Raw genomic sequence first — 24,135 nt, 5'->3', positions numbered from 1 at the left:
GCTCCCTTCCTCCACACTTCTTCCCCAACTTCATATGCCAGTGCTGCTAGAAAATAGAAAAAGTGTGTGTGTGTGTGTGTGTGTGTCCAGATGATGGGATTAGAAACATTCATATCTAAGCTTATTAGAAATCACCCTGGTTTCAGCTCAGGCCTGATTCTCTAATAAAGTAGTCGGGGTCTGCTGGTTGCTAAGCTTCTTATGACCTTCTGGTGTAGGCAAGGCCCCTGGGGTGTGGTATCTTTACTCAGTTCCCAGCCCTCTTAAATTAACCTTTCCCATTTCACCACAACTGGGTACAATTTTAAAAAGTCATCCATCCTGCCTAATTATTAACAGGAAAAAAAGTTCTGTATCAACTACACCAGCAACCACTTTTCTTTGGGCACATACTGACATTTCAAATGGCAACACAAACCAAGTAGCTACTGGTGTCCACTTGCAATCACATAAATTATCCTGTAATTTATCTCTTTACAGGTTGACTGACTCCTAATCAGGAGCTCCTTAGGGCAGCATCCATGTCTTACTCACATCTCTCCATCCTTACACTTGACACTTCTTGGGACATAGCACCTGCTCAAGATGTTTGCTGGAAGAATAATTCATCCTATCTAAGGTTAATTTTATCAGTTCTTTAGCAGAAAAGAAATCAAGATGAACACTTAAAATACCCCCAAATTATACCAAGTCTCTTTGTAAACATTTGAGAAGTCTGCATAACACTTAACTGGAAAAAATCTCCTGAGGACCTATTATGAACAACTTATGGAGGTGCTAGCCCTCATGTTTGCCCAGAACCTTTTGGTTTCATAATAGCAATCCCTTCCTCTGGTGAATTATTATCTTGCACTCTCTCTCATTTCAGAGGGGCTGCCTATAAGGAGGCTGGCCTCCTGGCCAGAAAAACTATCTCAGTGAGGAATATGAGACGTGAGCCATGCCAAAAAGAGGAGAGTCTTTCCTTAGGATTTTATACACAGTTGCAGGGAGGGTGCTCTAAGGCTGTAACAGTCTGTGGTGAGCCCTCCAAGGTACTAACAGACACAGAAAGGGACAAAGTGAAGCAAGGGCAAAGAGATATGACAAGGCTGTTGAGTGCCTAGGACCCCTGCATTTATAGATCTTCTCTTTTCCTTATACCACCATTCAAGGAAGAGTTTCTATCACTTGCAGCCAAAATGCTCCTATATAGTACACTGTCCAGGTTAGTGAGTGACAGAACTTAAGAGGCAGTTTTTTCTGCTGGTTGCATCATAAAGTGGAATAAAAATTATCATGGTAGAGGGGGACAAAATACACTCTAATCAAATGTGGTTGTCTGAATCCTCTAGAGGAGACCTTCTTTCTGTTGTGTTTTTATACATACATCCCTAACTGTGCCCTGGCCATTGCCTCTCTGTGGCTATACCCAGCTCTAATTACCTAAGATTCCCCAGGTGCTCCTGAAAGATATCATATCAAGACAGAGTATAGGCTTCCAATTAACTGCCATAGAATGGTCCTCAAAATCAAAAGGTCATAAGCAATGGTGCCAGAATTTCTTAATTGCTGGACAGGAGAATTTCCAAAACCTATAAGAAAAAAATTCCTTCCACAAATAAGTCCCTTGATGAACCAAAATTCATCTCACTATGGAAATATGATCAAGATGTTGACAGTTTTCTGGCTAGGATGCTACACTCTAGAGAGCTAGATGAGGATATTTTAATGTGGTAATTTTCAGTGATATGAAAAGCCACTCACATATCCCAAACAGAAACTTCCACAGCTTCTAACAGCATAGGTATGATTATGTGTAAATGCCTGGGCTACACCATTTTCATTTTTCTAATATCTAGGTTAGTTTCCAACATAACCTGGCCTCTTCTCTCCAATTAGCCAAAGTATGTAGTCAAATGTTGGGAAGAGTCTGAAGAGGCCTCGTCACTGCAAAGCTTGGAAGGCAGACACTAAGGATGGCAAAGGAGGCCTTCCCCATTTCCCACAAAGATGCTCCCAAGGAGACAGGTTTCACGCACACAGTCCCGTATGCAAACCTGGAACTTAGCTACATAGTGTTGAACAACTTACTTAACACTTCAGACTCCATGTCTGTAAAATGGGCATAATACCATCGGTTTAAGTATTGAGTACCAACATTGCCAGGCCCACAGCAAGGTTTTGAGGTTGCAGAGAAGAGTAAAATGTGGTCCACATACACAAACTTATGCAGTTTCAACGGCATATAAGTAAGTATAATGCTGGAGGAATGCAGAGAATTATAAACAAGAAGGCAGCACATTGTTCTGAGAATTAAATGAGATAATGGCATGTAGAGTACCTGACACAGAGAAGGCATTCGGCATAGATTCTTCTGATTTCCCAAGACAGATTTGTGCCTCTAGATCTATAAAATGTTCTAAGATTCTGACTCAGGGAGATGTAGACCAAGGAATGATGTAACTGCAGTCAAAATGGTATATGACTGATTAGTATGTGGCATTAGGGAGAGTCCCTGCTCTTCTAGTGACCCTGCATCTTCCCTGACCTAACCTTCTCTGGCTCAGCTTCCTTCCTTTTCTTCTGGTTTAAGTTAGTGGGGGACAGTAGAACTGTTTTTTGGACATCAAGTTTTTAGCTTTCTGCAAATCACAGTAACAGACTCTCCTTCCCTATAAAAATGAATGCTAAGACGCAGTGGGCATATTAGACACCAAAAAGCACAGTGGTGCCTCATCTAGCACATTCTGGGAAGGGTATTACCCTTTGGAAACAAAGGGAGCTGGTGTTCCTTGGCTGAGAGCCTACCGACACTCATGAATTATATATCCGGAAGCTTCTTCACATTCTTCTTCCCTGTTGCTTTATAGAAATCATACTAAATTGAGTTACATCTCTCAGAGATTTCCTCGGAAACACATGGATTATTTATCATGTTACACTGTTGTAAAATCTGGTGAATTTTACAAATGAAAGAGAAGCCTGCACTTATTTTTTACCTCATTTTTATATCCCAATGCCCACTGACTTTCCAAACACTTGTACCAGCAGGCTATTCAATTCATTCCTTGGTCACGAAAACATTTTGACACTTTCATCCTCCCAAAACTATCTTGTCCTTTTTCTTCACTAAGCAAAAATTCATCTTAATATCGGCCAAATTTGGGTTTCTTTCAAGTACCATAGATGGCTTTCCCCCTGGGCATTCCTCCATTCCAATTCTACTCCCAAGGGTTTCATTACTGAGACCCTGAAGGTAGGAACAGGACTTTAGATGAATTGCCAGTGCTTGGTTTCAGCCCAATGTACAGCAGTAAGAGTAAAGAGAAAAATAAATACATTGTGGTGGACAACCCTAAGATAGTCCCATAATCTCCGCCTCCTGGCAAGCAGGCCTTTGAGTAATACCTCCCCTTGAATGTAGGTAGGACCTGTGACTTGCTTCTGAACAATAGAATACAGCAAAGGTGATGGGATATATGTGATTGGATGTACATAATAATGTTACATGAAACTGTAACGTCTGTCTTATGAAGAGGCGCTCTCCCTTGCTTTGATGAAACGAGTGACAATGCTGGGGAAGCCTGTATGGCAAAGAACTGAGGCCATCCTCCATATGACAGCTAGCAAGAACTGCTGACCTCAGTCATCTACAAGTATCTCATACTGCCAACAACTAATGAGCTCAGAAGCAGATTCTTCCCCACCTGAGCCTCAGATGAGACTGCAGCCTTAGGCAGCATCTTTATTGCAACCTGGTAAGAGTTTGAAACAAACAACCCTGTTAAGCTGTACCCAACTGGTGACCCACACAAACTATGTAATAATAAATGTGTGCCATTTTAAGCCACGGCATCTATGGCAATATTGCTATGCAGGAACAGATAACTAAATAGACAGAGAAGGAAAAAAGGAGTCCCTGACGTCTGAAAGCTAACCTGGTACTCTCAGCAAGGCCTGGATGTTGCTCTAAATGACCGAACATCCCACTATACTAGCTAATACAAGTACACACCTTTAACCTTGATTCAGTTTCCTTTGTCTAGTAAGTAAGATTTATTTAGATGTTCATTCATTGAACTGACCCCCCATAAAAGTATCCAACACAGAACAAAGCCACATTTTGAACTTGCCCTCAAATCACCTAAAACTAGCCTGATTCCCATAATAAGTTTTTTCTAATGCCTCCTTACTGAAATGCCGTACGGTTCCCCATTGGTGTGCAGTCTCCCCCACTACAACCTGCAATAAACCCAATGTGTTCAACTGCAGGTGTGCTCCTAACGGTCTTTGGCTGGAGGGCACTGACAAAGTAATAGCAAACAAATAAAGCAAATAACAAAAATTAAACATGACTTTATTATGGAACTTATATAAAACTAGAAGCATAAACCAACAAAGCAAGAAAGAGCCCATGTACCATTTATATGATAAATGATATTAGGACAAATGGATAAGAGTAGGAAAACTAGGATGGATCCACATTTTAGACTACATAAATATGAACTCTACATAGGTTAAAGAATTAAACACCATTAGTAATAGATGTGCTGAAATGTAATAAATTACTTCACCAGATCCATGGAAAATGTCATTTGGAAACAATAACAAAAAAAGGTAGACCAATTTAGGTACAAATGCCTTACGTGTGATGAAAAACAATACAAAAATAGAACAACAGCCTGAGAAATATTTGTATCACAGTGACAAAATATTTAAATATAGAATAGAGACACTGTTCAAATTTACAAGCAAAACACCACATATTCAAAAGATAAATAAGACTATAAAAGAAAATTCACACAGCAGAAAATGGAAAGATCAAACAAAAAACATGAAACCATGTTCATTCTTCTCAGTGGTCCAAAGAGGTGTCATTTTATAGCTAATAAAGTAGCAACTTAGACGAAAGAAAAATCAAGACTGGAAATGCTGCGGCCATGCTGTAAAGCCCCTTCACAACTGATGATATTTTATATTGTTACAACTTATTTGTAAAGCAATACACAAGAGTCACAATCTAATCATCAACTCCTAGGAAACCTTTTAGCAGAAACTATTTGTTCAGTTTTTACAACAGTATTATCTACAATGGCAAACAGAAACAACTTAAAAGTCTAACAACAGGGAAGTTTAATAAACTGTGCTGTATTAAAACACAGATTACCTAGTATTCAAATAATTGTGCAGGCTAAAACACAGAAAGTGTTTAGGATTTGATGTGACCAAAAAATGCAGACTACAAAAATGCAAATAAGGGCTACCATTAGCTGAATAGCTACGACACGTTAGGCAATATTATAGGCATTTTGTTCACATTTCATTTAATCTTCATAACACCCTGCCAGGAAAGTAATAGTATTCCCATTTTACAGATGAAGATACTAGGGCAAGGAGGGTTAAATAAATAAGCCAAGGTCACATAGCTGGGAAGTAAAAGAGAGATATGAAACAATATATGACTCCAAATGCTATTATTAACTACACTGTTCTATCCCTCTTAGACATGACAATTGCAACCTGGTACAACTATGGTATCTGGGACAAACACTGAAAGATAATACGTAAATGTGAAATAACTGTGATATGGAATTTGGGTTAAAGGCAAATTAATTTTAAAAATCATCGTCCTATGTAGATCCTATGCTATATGATCTACACAATGCAAACACAGATAATCAAGCAAGAATTCCTGACCTCCAATTCTCTTTAAGAAGTTTAATTATGTGTGTCTCTGGAAAGAGACTTGTCCAAGTAAGACAGCGAGTAAGTGGTTTTCAATGTCTAGGGGTAGGGTTCTCTTGTTTCCCCCCACATCTCAAGTCAATGCTTCTTAACGTGAGTTTTTAATCCAACTTTCATAGAATTCAAAGTGTCCTCTATTTCAATTTACCACCTAGGAAGGGTAACAGTGGTCAAAGTATCATCCGAGGTTTGCCTAGAAAAGGATTTAGATTGTCCTAAAAGTCCATAACTACTTCAAGTCTTCTGAGTTTCTTTGCCCCTCACTTGGTGGGAGATGATTATAACTCCCAGATTACAGGTGACATCTCTTCCGCAATTACATCACCTATGTAATCACTTCAGAAGAATACTGGACAGGGGTCGGAGCAAAGCTAATTTGTTGTCAAGGCTTTTGAGACAGGAAAAGCAAAGCTGGATGCTTCAATAGACATAAATGTTTTAGGGGGGCAGACTGAGTATGGCAAGGAAGGAAGGATGTGAAACAATGCCTTGTAAATCTGATTTTACTGATACAACATCTCGGCCAGACCAGAATCAGTTATGTGCAAAATGATTAATCACTGGCTCCCTGAAATATTCAAGGTTCCGCTGCCTATTCTTAGGATGAAAAAAATCTAATGCTGAAATATGACTTTCGGGCTTTTGTTCATTCTATATCCCTTTAATAAAGTAGAACAAAAAATTTTGCCTTGGGCTTGGCTGAGTTATGGGGTTTATCTCCTAAGTGGCAAAGCTTCATTCCTCAGCCCAATCACCGAACTGAGCCCAAGTTATAAGAGGCCTGGTAGAGAAGGAAAAATGCCTGTGCCTTACCTCAGGCATCGATTTATTAGATGTGATAATTGCTTTGAGAGACAGGTTTTCTCTTTATATTTATAGGAAAATAGACACTATAGAAGAAAATTAATTTAGCTAATGGGCAAATGCTGATGGCTTTGTGTGGTATATGTTTCTGACAAATGTGGCTGATGAATTACAACCTGACTCCATCACTGCAGGGGGAGGTTACAGGGAAGAACAAATCCTTGGGGCATTACTGGAGGCGAACACTCCAGCTGAGCCCCCACATACCTTCTCTGCGTACTCAGACACAATCTGCTTGATCTCAGCAGAGCAGAGTCCCACGATCTGGCCCACGGAGCTTGCAGTGAGACGGCTCTGCAATCACAGGGAGGGTGTATTCTCAAGACCATGCCTTGTCTTTCACAGAACTAGAAAATCTGAATGCTCTAAGTATTATAGCGAAATAGATAATATTCTCAGAGAAGGAAATTTGTTTATGTATTCATTAACAAGAAAGGGAGAAAACAAGCCTTGGGACAAATGTGAAGCTACCCCTCCATCTCCTGAGCCAAACGGCTAACTGTGTCTGATTCTCTTAGGATTCTGGGTACCTCTGGAAAATCATTCTTTGCCCTTTAGACCTCATCCCAAGGTCTCTCTTCCTGAGAGTCACTACACAGAGTCTTCAGGGAACTTGGTGGGCTTAGGACCCAAGGGAAAAAGAAGTACAAAGGAGAGAGGAAGAGGAATCTCAGAACTCCTAATATATCTCTCTGCTGCCACAGGCTTTTTCTGCCCTGAAAAGGAATGATCTTTTCAAAGTCCTTGGTTAAACCTTCTGGGCAAGCCTTGAGATCTGAGAAGACCAACTCCATAATTTTGGCATTTTATTTTCTACCCAGATGGTGTAGGAAGGAAACAAAAGAGCTACTTTGGCAGGCAGCATAACATGTGCTCATGGAGAGGCAGGGCTGAACCATGGCTCTTGCACCAAGGCCCATATGGTGCTGTCCCAGCAGGGACATCCTACCTTCACAAGAGTCCCTCGAATCTCCCCTATAGAGGTTCCCACGAACAGCAACACTATAAAAAGCTTCCCCGCAAAAAGAGTCATACGAAACACGAAGCACTGAGTCTTGAAAAGACAAGGCTCTACAGAAGGTGATCCCTCTGGGAAGAGGCCCTCACAGAGCACAACAGGTGGTTCCAAGTCCCCATTGACACACCACACCCTCCCCCATGACCACTCCCTCCTCACCTCCTCATTTGCCATGGCAGTCATCTTGGTCATCAGTGACTGAATACGCTGCTAAAAGAGGAATGGGGAGAAGTAGCTGTGAGGAGATCTGACCACATAAGACTTACACAATGTGTCTAAACATGTCTTTGTGGTAGAATCCAAGGATTGTTTTACTGGATCTCATGTTATGGTGAGCCTCATGAGAGGTGATAAAAGGAAAATGAAAAGGGTGTGAAAGGTCAACTACTAGCAGCTGGCTGCAGGAAGTAGCTAGTCATTTTGGAAAGTTGGGGATAAAAGTGAAATTTCTCCCCAAACAATTTAAACATAAACTTCAGAGAGACTACATGGGCCACATACCTCTTCAGCAGCTTGAAGCTCATCTTCCTCATGGGCATCAGCTTTTTCTGTAGCCGAGAGCCCTGTGGAAAGTGTCGGTTTCTTGTCCTCAGCCTGAAAGGAGAGATGCGAAAAAAGCTGAGCACTCGAGTTGGAGAATCAGTAGAGAAAGGACAACACTGCAAAGAGGCATGAGCCTGTGAAAGAAAACACAGATCTGGAGAGCTGAACCAGTTTCTGAGGAAGAATGGAAAATCCTGAGCTTCCATTCCAACTGCAGACCAAGCAGGACAAGCTTCAAGCCTTCGCCAACGCTTGCTGATTAAATTCCTATCAGGTCATACACATTTGCCAGACTTATCCTTGCACTGTGACTGGGTCTTCCCTTTACTTTAATGCCTTCAAGAATCATTGACTAAAGGAGTGTTTTTTTTCAAACTGCCAGTTAAAACCTATTAATGGGACATGAAAGTAATTTAGCAGGTATGACAAGCATCTAAATAAATTAAATAAAAATAATAGAGCAGAACACATCAGAGTGCTTTAGAGGTAGTCAAGAGTTAAGTATTGCTTTGTGAAACTTTAGTTTTCAGTGTGTGCGTGCCCTGAATCATGATGAAAAACAGAATTCTTACTGCTAAGAGAAATCAACAAAGTTTGAAAACCACTGGCCTGAAGGATAAAGATCTAAACTGCTTTACTGGGTGATCAAGATCTATGCTCAGTACCCAGTCTCTGGCTCTAAATATACCATACCACACTTAAGATACCTGGATTAACTGCTGTCTTCAAACATGGCCTAGAAGTCTAGAGTTCTCGGTTTTAATTTCATTTCTGCCATCTACCAGCTGGGTGACCTCAGGCTTACTTTCTCTGGATATCAGGTCTTCTAGGGTTGAAAGAGAAGACTGGTCTCAAATACCTTCTCAGACCACCCCAATTCTAGGATGCTTTTTTAAACAAGTCTATGACTGACCCTGGGGAACATCCTGAGCTTCTAACTGCTAGGTATACCTATAAGGGATAAGAATTCCAGTTCAAATGTGCCATCTGACATAAGAATGACAAGACAAGCCCAATGTGAATAGTATTTCATGGGCATCTCATGATTTTTCCAATCATAATCAAATTGCCTTATTTCAGAATATAGTCATATGCACAAATATTCTTTATGGACTTAAATTAAATATCAAATTAAAATTACACATCAAATCCTTATATACCAGATAACATATGACATACTCGAATCCAGGAAACATCTTGCTTTGGAAGAAATGACTGTTTAGTTGAGTGAAAGCATGAATGTGGAAATAATGAGAAAACCAAAACATATCACAATCAGTGCATGACTAGTTGCTAATGAACTAATAATAATGATGATACTGATAAGAGTTAACACTTATTAGATGTTTACTATATATTTGGATCATTCTATGTCCTTTATATTTTAATCTTCACAACAATGCTACCGCACAATCACTGCCTCCATTTTACACATGCTGTGAACTAAGGCACAATGATTAAGGAGACTGTCCAAAGTCGCACAGTGAAGAGATGAAGCTAGGATTTGAAACCAGCCATTCTGGCTTTAGAACATATGCTCCTAGTCACTGCCAGGGCCTTCTGATGACTGAGACAATAATTACCACTGGAAACGGAGAGAGGATGGTGTCAGGGAAGGCCTCCTGGAAGAACTGGAGGGTAGGAATCTGACAGGGGGGGGTGGTGGCAGGAGAAGAGCAGGAGGAATGGTGTCCCATTTAAGAAAATCTGGGGGGGTCAGGTGAGGAATGAGAAAAACGGTTATGAATAGATCTCAACCTTCAGGACTCTGCTTTTTAAGAGGTCAATGACCACTTCAGCACTTTATTATTTTAAAAGCAGTGGTAAAGAGCACAGGCTTTGATGTCACACAGACCTGGGTTCAGATTTTTATTATGGCATTTAAGGAGCTGTGTGATCTTGGACAAATCATGGAGCCTCTCTGAGCCTCAGTTTTCTGACTTGAAAAACAGCAACATGTATCTTTCTCAGAGTTGTTCAGAGGAATAAGTGAAAAAATACATGCAGAGCCCTGAATAAGTAGCCTGGAACACAGTAAAGGTCTGGCACTGTAAGATTTATATGGATGCACTGCTGCTGACATTAAAGATCATCAATGAATACATAAATAAGAAAAATCTTTGAGCATCCTTTGTGAAGTTAGAAAAACCCATGCTGACTTACCTGATTTTTCCATACTAGTAGTCTTACTAGTATACTAGAATAAATTACAGGGCAGGCCTGTAATTTATGGTTGTGTTCTATCTCACTACTAGCATCCTGCTCACACTTGTCTAGAGTCTCACCAGATGAAGAGTGCTCAAGGCCCTGGGAGTGGACTTCAGACCCCTAGCCTGCAGAAGCAGCAGGCACATCTTTGCTGCCTCAGGTTGCCTAAGGACCAGAGTCTGGTTGGCAGCAAACCTACCTTCCTACCCATGATGGGAAGCCTGACAGTGTCCAACAGAGGCAACAGAGAGGGTCACTTCCATCTCTTAAAATTCTCTCCCATTATTTATGCTTTTCTTACCTTCTCTGTTTTGCTCTGGCGGCTAAATCCATATCTCCTGCAGGCCACAAAAAAGGAGAGTTCAATTACTATTCAAAAATCACATAAAGTTGATCAAATGCATTTTGGTTGGATTTTTATGTGAAAAGCACCAAAGAGAATTTAGGCTATTTGTTGACTGGAGAAAATGTTTTAAATGCCTAAACCACAAACATATTTCATTGTTTCTGAATAAAGAACCAGCCACCCTATTGCTATATAAATACTATAAATGAGAACTCTCAAATAGTGCAGAGTGCAACATTCTCTTTAAGTGCAATCATTACTCTTTAAATCTGGAAGTGCATTTCAGATCTACGGTTTAAGCTAAAAGCCTTAAAAATACCTGTATAAATAAATGTGAATGTGTTTGCTCAAGCTAAACATGCTCTCTAATGGAGCTTTACAAAACCTCCAGTCCAGCCATTTTTTTATTCTCAAACATAGCCAAAGCACTTTGCCAATAATGTTGTGTGTTCGCTTCACTCAACCTTAAATTCAGAGAAACCCACAAATGCACTTTAGTTTAAATTAGTTTTTTTTCAGGCACTTATTAACACATATATTTTAAAGCAAGTACAACAATGCAGAAACCATTCAACCTAAAACAAAAAGCATGAAGCAAAATATCCAACCCCACTTACCTTTAAATAGTTCATAAAGAAATAACATTACATGCCATTGTTTGAGAAAAACAAATTAAGGGCTCCTGCTCATGCCCTCACTCATGCCATGCCTCACTTGCTGGGTCGGTGTGTTAGCCTCTTATCTGGTCTAGGGCCTCCAGCCTCACTCTATTCCCACTCCTCTCCCCCATTACTTATCCAATTTCCTACTGGTCTGATGTGCACTAATCAATGGCAGGCCTCTTCCCTTAGGACAAACCAGGACCTCCTCGGCACTCTCATTAGGGCTTCACTTCTACAGCCCCACCTAACAACCATTTTGCCTCACCTCCTTGCAGCTCACCTTACATGCTCCTGTGCATTCATTGCCTGAACAGAGAGCTTTGCACACATTGTGCCGTCCTCTTCTCTCCTACTTTCTGATTCACTCCTCACACATCAGATCCAAAGCTGCCTCTTTTCTATATCATCCCCATGCACAGACACTCTGCCCTGGCCGATCTACCCCTGCATCTGTACATGTTCTCCTCACTTCCCAGATGGCCATCATGTCCAACTATCTATTTGCATGTCTGCATCTTTCTCCTGCAGGGCAACGATACTATTTTCACATTTTGAATTTCCCACATACGTTGAATAAATAAACTAAAACGAGCAAAGAAAACACAGAAATCAAGAAGCCAAAAGTATCACCTGACCATGCAATAAGTTGTCATGTAACTGGGAGACCATAAAGTCACTGCAGGGCACAGCATGTCCATCCATTAGGCATAAATCTACAGGCTCAAAGTGCAGCAGACCAAGGTTAAACTTTGAGTATCCATACGCATTCTGTAGAGGATCTTATGGCAGATTCTGTGAATTGGCTTAGATATCCTGTGACTGTCTACTGGATCTTCCTCAGTAGAGAGGCTGGAAAGCAAAAACCTCTATTTTCCATACACCTTTGCATCTAGGGTTCTGAATGCTAGTTATGTTCCCAACTAGATGCATCTGCTGAGTTCTGCACGTGCAACAATTACATGAGGAGACGGGGAGGGCATAAAGGATTCATTGTGTGATATGGATCACAGAAGTAACCTGGATTTGGGGCCAGCAGCTGTCAGTGGCTTCTTGATTTTGGCAGAAGTGTTGGTTTTTTTGTGCATCTGTATTTGTACCACCAGTGCACTCATCCTACAGTGTCCAATAACTATGTGTTACGTGAAATCTGCTTGTTGAGCTCCTAGATGGGAGGGGAATTTGCTTCATTTACTTTTTTTAACATTTTTAAAACTAAGGTATAATTCACATGACATAAAACTCACCATTTTAAAGTATACACTTCAGTGGTTTTTACTGTATTCACTGTTTTGTGCCACCATCACCACTATCTAATTCCAGAATAGTTTCATTGCTCCCAAAAGAAATCCATATCTATTAGCAGTTAGTGACATTTCCCACTCTCTCCATCTACTGGCAACCACTAATCTACTTTCTATCTCTATGGATTTGTCTATTCTGGACATTTCACATAAATGGAATCATACAATTTGTGGCCTGGCTTATTTCAATTAGCATGTTTTCAAGGTTCATCCACAGTGAAGCACAGATAAGTACTTAATTCCTTTTTATGACTAAATAATATCTCATTATATGGATAAACCACATTTTGTTTATCCATTCATCAGCTGATGGACATCTATGTTGTTTTCATTTTTTGACAATTGTGAATAGTGCTGCTATCAATATTATGTATAGCTTCATTCACTTTTGTATCCCCAACAACTAATATAGTTCCTGGCACATAGTAGGTACTCAATAAATGTTTACTAAATGAATGAAGAGTCCAGGTGATTTTTCTAAAGGTTTCTTTCTCCATGTGACATGATGGCAATGCTTCCATGACAGAGAAGAGCTGTTCTCAGTTGTCTATTAATGCCTGCCTCACTGTGTGCACTGGTCCTGGTGTCTCTGGGAGACTCTTTCAATGTTGTTTGAGCTTCACCAGAAAAACGTGATATCGCTTTATGGCTCATCATCCTTCACAAAGAGTCGGGGAATCTTCAATTTATTTCTACTACAAAAGCATTTACTTCTCGTTTATCTTTCCTAGGTATGCTGGTCTATCCTACAACCTCCCTTTCCTCTCTAGTGCCAGCCTGATTTGCAGTGCCATAAGCTTCATTTTGTTTCCGCCTCCCCCTTGGTTAACTCTGATTCACCAACCCCTGCTGCTGTCCCACACTGTCAGCACCAACAGAGCTCTAGCTCCCTAAACACCCAGTTTACTTCCTCCTACCCTAGACCTAGTATTTGGTCTTTAACATCAAGGGTGTACATCTTCTAGAATAGCACAGTCCAAAATAAATATGAGAGCCATATATATAACTTTAAATTAGATTCATATACTCAAGTTATTCTGACAATACTTAAACATAAAACATATTTCAACAACTAAGTCAAACATGGGTTTTTAAATTTAAATTTAACTTATTTAAAATTAAAATTCTGTTCATGAGCCACACTCATCGCATTTCAAGTACTCAACAGCCACATGTGGCTAGTGGCTACCTTATTGGATATCACAGTTCTAGAAAACAAATTAACCTTCAAGAACAATTGCCACAGGGCAAGTTAAGACAGCAAGCTCTCTGAAACAAAACAGGGCATAAAAAAAGCCCTAAATCCTAAGGACTGTGAACTCTGCTCTTTGTTCATTCAACAAGCATTTACTAAATATCTTCTATGAGTATGCGCAGACCTTACCATCATATGGGACAGGGACTGGGAGAGACATATTATATTTCATTTACTAAGTGCAGAATAACTACAAGCCAATTCAAAATGAAGCCTCAAATAGTGTGGAATAGGCTAACTCCAGCATTCTGGTGATTTTGAGCTTCAAAATTCCACTTATAAGTCAAACATACTGTAAATAAAATGCATTTCACCACAGTGGCAGTTTTATTTCACGATTAGGTATTTAAGTTAGCTCCTAAAAGTTGATTGGGACCATAGTAAAATTATTATAGAGTTGCAGTTTTAAGTCTCAAATCAAAACTATGAGTCTTGCTTTTCTAACACCGTAACATTGAAACAAATATACCCAAACATGTTTTTAAGAGACACACAATCCTTAAGGCCTTTGGCATGGCTGAGCAGGGTCAAAGTCCAGCTTTATATGGAAAGTCAAAAAAGGGGGAAGAAATTGGAGTGCTGGCTTCAAAGCCAAGATGCACTGTATGCCTAGGTCTATGAGTGACAGGAACACTGATGAAAGATGGATTCCTAGGCAGGGAAGAGTAATTAAGGGGTGTACAGTAAGCAGTGAGGGGAGAGGAAGGATGGAGCAGAGTAAGTCCCAGAGCCAGCAGAAGGCCAGCCATTGGGGAAGGGAAGGAAGAGTAGGTAAGACTTTCATAAAGGGACTAGAAGGAGGGCCAGTCCTAAGGGTAATGAGTACATAGGATAAAGAACTGAAAGTGGAGGCTCAGGAAAGGATCCTCATTTGAATCTAAAGGTTATATTTACGGGCATTTGAGAACTGAAAACTGCTGCTGCTAATGATGAGGATGAGGATGATGATGATGATAACAAGACCTAATAGTTGACATTTACTGTTTTCTACACAGGACAAATTGTTCAAAGTTATTCATATACATATATGGTAATGCAATCCTCATTTAATGGTAAAGATCCCCATGCAGTAGAGAGTACTAATAGAACTCTGAGAAAAGGGTCTAATAGCCAGAAAGGAGGAGAGGGAGCTTCCCCAAGAAGGGGAATAAAACACACTTGCTGGGGCTATAACCCTTTCTATCCAGTTTGCTCTATCAGTTTAAAAATCACTCTCTTTTTGTTCAGACTCAGACCAAACAGCAAAGACTGGGCTGGTTTGTCTAAAAACCAAGGGCCAAACTTTCACTGGAACCTCAAACAATATTTATAGATAATGATAACGACACACTTTTGGAGTCCAGGAAACCTGAGTTCAAGTAGTAGTTTGAGACTCTTAATAGTTCTTAATAGCTGACTTTGGGCAAGTTAATTTTTAACCTTTCTAAATGCTGTCTTTATCACTTCCAAAAAAGATGAACTAATAAAATGTCAGAATGTGCTAAGTATTTACTTCGCAACCTCTCAAAAACTCACAACTTCTTATCTGCAAAACTAAAAAGAAAGCAAAAAAATCCTTCTCCTAAAAACAAAACCAAAAAAATCTTTCATTAAACATCTATCCTAGGCTTAGAAATCTGTAGAAGTCAGCACGACCCCACCAACGAGAACTAAGATTGGTATTGAGTCACTTTGCTTTTTCACACTCCAAATTTGTGAAGAGTCACATACAAAATGTGTGCCCTGCTCTCTGTCCTAATAAAAGCCAAGCCAGACTCTGACTTCAGACTGCTCCAACCACTCCTGATGATGGAAAGGGACGTCCTGAATTTACCCAGCTATCGCATGGTGATACTGACTATGACTATGACACATGCAAAAGATCCACTTTGAAGCTGAGAATTTCAAAACAAAATACTGAAATATTGTTAGCATGGTCTCAGTGAAGTGGACAATTTACTGAATCTCACACTCCTTTTCACCCCCAGAGACATTTGAGTATCTATGATAATAAAAAGAAAGAAGGTATAAGCAATACATACTAACAAAACCCACAACATTTCCCTAAGTATTCTTTGGCTCTGGAACATGTGACACTCACAGAGGTTATCTCTCCAGCTCTGGCTCATCTAAAACACTGTAGTCTCACCTGCCCACCTGCAGCTGGGGCTTGGATGGAAATATCCCATCATAGCACCCATAATATACAACCTGTCCAGCTGCAAAGGCTACACACTCAGAAGTGCCCCACACTTGGTGGTTCTGTTGTCTTAAATTCTTAAAATTATTATTAATAATTCTTAACAAGGGGCTCTATATTTTCCTTTTATACTGGGCCCATGCAAATTATATAGCTGGTCTGGTGGTGCCTGCCTCAAAAGAGTTCAACTCACAGAAGCAACTGGTGAGCTGAGCGGGCAGCCATCACAACTGGCTTAGCATCAGAGAACTTCCTTTGAATGAAACAGACTTGTTTTCATGCTTAGGAATGAAGGACCTGACCCCACACAAGCCCCTTAAAAATAACAAAAAAGTGGCGATATCAATTCCATTTGAAAGATGGAATATTTAAGCCAATTTTTAAGCCTAGTTTCCTTCTGGTTCTCTCCAATACCCCAGAGGGGAAGTCATCAGATGCACGCTCAGGGAGATGCCATTGGTTCCAGCTACCCAGCAAGGGCTAGGTTATGAGGCAGAGCAACACACAGCAACCACTCCCAGCACAAAGGAAAGAAGCCCAAGGAGACATACTCACATCAAGGAAGCAGTTACCCTAAGTAGAAAACGCAGGATATAAATGCAGGTTAATACTTAGGTTAAAAATTCAATGAGAAGTACTTCCATACGCACGTGTGTGTGTGTTTAAGTAAAAACTGAGGATATGAAATCAAAATAGTTTTAAAAACTAGAGATCTTTTTAAGAAGTGACAAAACCACTTATAAATTCTTCATTTTCTTAGGACAATTATTCACAGGAAACCAAAACTATTATTCTAACACTTAAAGTAAAACTTTTGAAAATTCTTTAGTTTACCTGAAAATTTCATTGAATGGTAAGGACATGAAGGGCAAACCACTCCCTGCCTCCACAAATGCCCCAAACTCTAACTTCCCCAAAGAGGGGAAAGCCAGACCACACTATTACACACATTTCCAGAGAATTTCAAAGATGAGACATCTATCACCAGAAATTTGGGTTATTTAACACCAGAGAGAAAAGTCCCGGAGGTTGGGGGCCAAAAACAGTAAACCCAATCAGGTAAAAGCCAACCCAGTTAATCCCGACGAAGCAATTCAAAATAGCTTTTTTTTCCAATGGTTTTAGAAAACAGACACTTTTGACTGGGTCCCATTAATTACCTGCCATATTCCAAAAGTGTAGCATGTATTCGAGATTCTTCATCGAGCAGCTCCTCTGCTCCCTGTTGGCGTTTGTATTTCCGACGGGGCTTGTAAACATCCTGAGTGAATGAGACAGGAGTTACTGAATGTGGGAAGGCTTTCCTCCTGAACTGGTTGCTAAATGCATCCAGCCAGTCAGGAGAGTGAGTCCTTTACCCATCAAGGTGAGGGTACAGATCTCCTGCAGCAGAACAGTGGGCACTCAGGTGGCTGCCTGCAAGGAGCCTGCTATTTTGACTTTTATAGAGGTAGCGAATATCTCCATCCAATCTATTGCTTGTCAACTTTGTTGTAACTTTGTTTTTTGTCCTATGACATTTTAACAGTTTATGCAGTCAAACTTATCAACCATATCTTATTTTCTATCACAGGTATTATATAAAAAAGTTCTTGTATGTTACTTTTATAGTTTATATTTAGCCTTTTCATCTATTCAGAATTTTTTTTGTATAGTGAAAGGTAAGAATCTAGCTATTATTTTTCTGAACAGAAAATTAAAAATCCTAACATGATCAATAGTCTATCCTTTCTCTGATTTGAAATTATATGTATATAATATATGTAATAAACAAAGTTTATTTGTACATGACATGTAACAAGTGCTCAATTAATGTGGGTCTCCACCCCCTTGATAACCTGGTTTGTCATTCTATACTAAATGAATATCCTTCTCTACAGCCAAGCTGGCAATCATATCTTCAGTAATATAATATATGCCCAGGGCTCTGAGTGCAAGGACGCAGTTGTTTATGCAAGCAAGGTATTCTAGTTGTGCGTGCCTAGATCTTTTCTTTTCCACTACCAGAGTTTACCACCTAATCTCTACCTGGACATCATCAGGGCAAATATTACTATCCAGTTTCTCCAGATAGTGGCATTTTTATTCTAATTAGAATTGATCCCTCCTTGATAATTCTGGTTAACTTTTATTATTACTTTATTTTTTATTATGAAAAATTTAAGTATACAGAAAAAATTCTTTCTCTAACAAATACTACATAATTTCAACAATTATGTGGAAAAAGAATGGAAAAGGGTCTGGGACAATTCGAGGTCATTTTTATAGCTTGCTACCACAAATATTCTCTAGTTTGCTGCTGGTGTCCAAATGAATAGGAAGCTATAAATAACATAGAACAGATTTATGGGGAAATGAAAAATATAATGAATCCATATGACGTCAGTTACTGTGTATGCTTTAATTTCCTCTGAGCTCTACTATTATAGCAATACTACATAATTGAGCTTAACTGCTTTCTTAGTCAATGACCCAATATAGGAAATTGGATTCTTCTAAAAAAAAATTGACTCCAAAACAATAGCATACTGAAACCAACAGCTACAAGGACCTTTTATTCTGCCAAACAATGACAATGTTGGCCTTTGTGTAAGAATTCCTTATACTTTAAAGTGCCTCATAAACATCTTACATTTTGCAATTTATAGCTGCACTATGAGGCAGAGGCAAGGCAGATGCTATTACTTCTACCTTACTTCTGAAAAGCAGAGATTAAATAATTTGTCCAGGATTGCCAAGATAATATTAGGCCTGGCCCTAGGTGCCCTAGCTACTAGCCACAAAGTTTTTCCACTACACTAACTTGTCTCTGGGTGGACATTCTAGTCACCCACCAACCATTTCGGCTGAGCCCTCACATGAGACTCACTACACAATCTGAGGCTGCCACATGAATCATTAGAATGATTTGGACCTAATAAAGACCGAACAGTAATAGTAATAAGAACCTAAAAGTCAGAGGTTTCCAGGCCAACCAGAAAGAACTATTGCTGAGTCATCATTTAAAGCAACAAGAGTCAGGAACACTATGTCTAGTCCTGCTTCTGCCACTAACTAGCTGTATGGATCTTGGGAAAGGCAGTTCCCTCAATGGGCCTCATCTATAAAATGAGGGCTGAACTAACAGATCCTGAAAGAGACTCCCAGACTCTCATTATTTATGTTCTTTTAATCTTGCAAAGATACTGACTTGGTAACATAATTCCATCAATAACTTAAAGTCTGAGATTAATTAAAAAAAAAAAAATTCCATGCTTTACATATGATTGCACTCTTAAAAAGGTATGCTAAATCCATTTATCTTTTGCCATTAATAGGCGTAGCAATGGCAGTGGCTATTATTTATTAAATGCCAGGCATATACTGCTTTATATATGCTGCCCATTTGATCTTCATACCTATGAGGGTAGATACCCTTGTTTTCTATGTATAGATGATGAAATAGGCACAGGGTTAAATAACTTGCCCATGGCTATAAAGGTAGTAAATGACAGCAACAGGATTACTCCAGAATTGCTCTTAAGCACTCAGCAAGATGTTTTATACCTCAACTTTGATCACCCTTCAGGGGTTCTGATCATTTTTCTCAGCAGATGCTAAAGGACACACAAGTAGACCTAAAAACTTAAGGTGATTCTTATAAGCAGAAAACTCTTGTACTATGAGAGTCACAGATCTCTACTTCACAGGTTTGCTACAAATCAGGTTCACCAATCAGAGCAATTACTCTTGAGTCACATTCCAAATGGCACGAGGGGAAGTGGAAGAGCACAGTACCTCAGCAGTGTCTGCAGCAAAGCCCTGATCGCTGCTCCCCATCATACTCCTTTACAAACAAACAGACCGGGTGGTGAAACAGCTACCACCAATTTGGCATATACCCAAAAGCTCCAGTGAACCAGACTACACCCAACTCAGCCGAAAGTGACATTCCCAAAATACTCAAGTTGCCTCCACTGAACTGAACAGCTCATTCTCATAGTGTTCAACAGCTCAAACTCAACTTTAACAGACACACCTCAGCCTATGAGGCCTGTGAACAGACTCTGCCTTCCATCTAAAGAGGCACTATAGATGTTTCCACCACAACAACAATAAAAGAGCCCATAGAAAAAGTTATAACTGGGACAAAGTTTGTTTTTTCATTCGTACATTGATAAAACCACAACAAACAAAGCCCCTGGGTACTGAGTGAAGGAAATGACAAGAGACTGGTGGATGATGATCATTTCTGCAGAAAGGAATATGTCTATAGGTTTCAAAGCTGGGGAAGTAGAGTATTATTCTCCAGAGACACTCCTGAACTGTATTCCCTTTCTATTCTCTTTTATGAACGCTGCTCTGCAGGGAGGTCTTCTGTTCTTTGAATTCCAGCACAAGTCCCACCTCAGGTCTTCTCGAGTCTGCACCAAATAGTGTAACTTGGTGGGTAAGAATATGGTCACTGCATTATAGAAATGAGCCAAAGACGGCTTCTGTATGTTGGCTCCTAAGCTTATTTCTTCACAGCATCTGAGAGCTGCTGGCTCAAAAGCACACCAGTATCAAACTTCAATTTTTACACATCCAATTGTTTTAAATATGACCTCCCCAAAAGCAGATTTTTAGCTATTTATAGCTTGTCTAAATGTAGACATTAAATGTAAACATATTTTGCTAAACTGCTCCCAGCATTTCCTTAACCAAACAGAATAAGCCCTGGGGCTATAAAGACCACAAGCAGCTGCTGCCATTTGAGATCTCTGTCCCAGAGTTTCCTGCTGTACTACTGAGAAACATCACCTAGCATGTGAACCTCCTCTATGATGCCCTCATTCTCCAAACCTTCTGGATAGGTACCTAAACCTCTGGATGGTCGCATGCTGTGAGGGATTTACCCACCCTGCATGCAAACCTGTCAAAGGTGGGTAAATCCCTCACAGCAAACCCAAATAAAGTCTGTGTGTGCTACTGCCACCTCGCGGTCATATCTTTTTCCTTGATGAGCCCCTAATCGCTTGAATCTCTGACAACTAGAATGTCACTTCTTTCACCTCTGCTCCTAGACTGCAGACTGGCACTCAGTGAATGTTGAATATTACTAAATGAAGACATGGGAATCAGATAGGGTTTTTTTAGTCCTTACTCCATAACTTATTGTCTATCTAATTTGGAGTAAGTTATTTTAACTTCTGTGGCTTTCCATCTGTAAAATAGGTAGACGTATGGTTGGTATGAGAATTATTTAACAGTATCTGACATACAGTAAGGGCAAAAATATGTATTTTTTAACACAGATGTCTATATTATTAATAGAACTTACTAATATTATTTTACTAATGTAGCCACATTTGCATTTTATGTACTGTATGAAAATGCTTTCCTCATGGCATTCCATTCCATATGGAAGAACACGATGGAGGAGTAATTTTAAATGACATAGTCTCTTGAGTTCAGGAAAGCATTTCCTTTCAACTAGACTAGAAGGTCTAAGAAGTCCTTTTTTCCCCCTGTCCCTTCTATTTTTGTACAAATATTTTTTTCTGTCCTTATTTTCATATAAAACTTTTCTGTCTCTTCTATTCTCATATAAAATTCTAAACATTACCAAAAAAAAATGCTCAATAAACAGTAAATGAATATCTTTTGGGGATTTGGGGAAAAATTCACAGGTACTCTTTACTCAAGGTTAAAAGGGAGTAATAGACCTCACTGCACAGGACAGATACTCCATGAACAGGAAAGGCTCACAGCACAGAAAAGGAAGAGAAGTAAGCTGTATAACAGCACCCTAAGTAAGATAAATAAACAACTATGATTTTGATGTGAAAGTGGAAGGTGGTGAGGGAAGGCCTGCCCTGGGTGGCAATAGTTTCCTTTTCTTATGTCCTTTGAAAAATATCACCTCCCATCATACAGTAGGCATTCTACAAAGCAACTAGCTACTTATTGTGAAAAGGAGATATGGAGAAGTCAAGAAAGTAACACATTTGAAAGAAGAAAGCAGAAATACTTGGAATAATCTCCAGAAGGAAGAAAAATGAGGCCAAGACAGTGCAAGCAGCTCAAGGTGATGAGCTCGGAAGTTACAGTGCACAACGGCCTTTCTGCCCAGCAATCTGGCAAGAGATACTAAAAGCCTTAGGTATAACCTTTGACCCAATTCCACTTCATGAAATGTATCCTAAGTAAATAATTATAGATAAATTTTTTTAGCTATGAGGCTGTCCTACATAATGGCCACCCCCTGCCCTGCCCCCCACCCGCCAAAAACAACCTGAGCTAGTTACATTAGTACCACACAATGAATAATCTAAAGCCACTAAAAATGCTAGGGGGGTATATTTATTGGCATGGGAAGGTACACTTGATTATACTGATAAACAAAATAAGCCTGCAACAAAACAAAATATACAGTATAATGCCATTTTTTTTTGTTTTGTCTGCGATTTCTAATTCTCTATATTGATATCCATAACTGTACTTCCCACTTGGAATATCGGTAACTACCTTTGGCTGGTGGTACCATGGGTGATTTAGTCTTTGTACTTATTCTTCATTTCCTAATTTTTCATTATTATTACTACAGAATTAGTATAAAAGAAAAATAACCTTTTTTAAAACTAAAAATCATGCTCCAAAAAAAAATGGATGAGCTATATAACCAAGGACAAATGCAAAAGATGGGAATAGTCCTATAAGGATCACTAAAGACAAGAATAAATTACATGTTTTGGAAAATATTAAAATGTTTAAAATTTTTTTTAATAGAGATTATTTCTAAGCAAGAATAAGTAAAAGCCTGTTGGTTGAGGCACACTAGTATCATGTTAACTGATGGGGAAAAAAAAAAAGACAGTATAACAATTTCCACTTGACCAACATTCTCCAGCTAGACAAAGGATCTTCGAATGGGAAAAGTCACAGTAAACGACTGCAGAGGTGGTAGGGGAGCACCCACCATTCTGGATGTGTCTGGGGCTCTGGGACCCAGATGAATAATAGCCCAGAATCCTGAAGTCAGGAACAGTACTGCAAAACTGCTGCCAGGATATAAGGAAAATCAGAGAGCAGGTGAAGAGGGAGAGAATTGGAGAAGCACCAACACCTGTTGCATTTGAGGAATCAAATGTAAAATCAATATCTGGCTGCCTCTTCCTGGCTCTGCAACCCGGAAATTCATCAGTCTTTCTGAGCTTCAACTTCTAATTTATGAAATGGAAATACTAATATATGACTGCCTGAGTGCTGGTGTGGAGATAATGAGATAATGCTTGTAAAATGCCTAATTTGGTGCCTATTACACTCAATAGGTGACTGTTGCACACATTTTATATAAAAGAGTGGGTCTAGAAACTAGGTACCTGTATGTTACACTGTATTTTAATCCTTAATTTACCATTCAAAATTTAAATTTGGGATCCTAGACTTGTCAATAATAAGAAACACTGATAAGGCATTTGAAGAACAGAACTGGGAAAAGATTGAAGAAGAAGAAAACCCTCTGAGACTTCCAGAGCCACAACTGATCATCCAGGAAGATTTCATTCTCTTCACTGAGAAAAGGATTCTCCTTGGGGAGAGTGACAACAAACAAAAAACAGTAAGCTGTTCCATTTCTTATATTGACTCACAATAAGAAGCCAGGGACATGCACTGCAGCCCTGGAATCTCTTGTCAGCTTCTGGGACTCTTTTTAAGGCTGCAAAGAAGCTCTTGCAGAAGTGGTGGGTGGGAGGGATGGAGGTTAATGGCAATGGAGCTCAGCTAAGAAACCTATGAAGACAACATCTGGAAGTGAGGAGTATTTTCAATAGACAGAGAAGAAAAATAAAACCCAAGGCCTCACTCTAGCCATCCACAGAAATTCTTTGCCATTCCTGCTAAAAATGTACTGTCAGTCCACTGACGAGTTAGTTCATACGTTAAAAAGGAAATAAACTAAGCAATGTGAACTATTATCAAAAAGACTGGGAGAGTTTTTTTCCATCTTCTTTTATCCTGATATTATTTTCTAATCAGCTGCAAATTTTTTTACCTAGAGGCTCACAGC

General features: G+C 39.5%; 1 protein-coding gene across 2 annotated transcripts in view; it reads right to left on the bottom strand.

Annotated features, from left to right (window-relative positions):
- Positions 1 to 24,135, bottom strand: part of CCDC93 (CCC complex scaffolding subunit CCDC93) — an 80,120-nt gene that overhangs the window by 35,646 nt on the left and 20,339 nt on the right. The window contains exons 7-11 of one of the 2 annotated variants that reach the window (XM_039872696.1): positions 17,264 to 17,364; positions 10,662 to 10,698; positions 8,111 to 8,203; positions 7,769 to 7,816; positions 6,799 to 6,885 (exon numbers count right to left, since the gene is read on the bottom strand). In XM_039872696.1, the coding sequence (XP_039728630.1) occupies positions 6,799 to 6,885; positions 7,769 to 7,816; positions 8,111 to 8,203; positions 10,662 to 10,698; positions 17,264 to 17,364 (366 nt within the window). Of the gene's footprint in view, positions 1 to 6,798; positions 6,886 to 7,768; positions 7,820 to 8,110; positions 8,204 to 10,661; positions 10,699 to 17,263; positions 17,365 to 24,135 lie in introns of both variants that reach the window. The other variant, XM_039872695.1, reaches the window with a different exon arrangement.

Source organism: Pteropus medius, unplaced genomic scaffold, assembly GCF_902729225.1.
Source record: "Pteropus medius unplaced genomic scaffold, Ma_sr-lr_union100, whole genome shotgun sequence".
Classification (NCBI taxonomy): domain Eukaryota; kingdom Metazoa; phylum Chordata; class Mammalia; order Chiroptera; family Pteropodidae; genus Pteropus; species Pteropus medius.
Note: the sequence above shows the minus strand (reverse complement) of the source record. Positions and strands in the feature narration are given on the sequence as shown.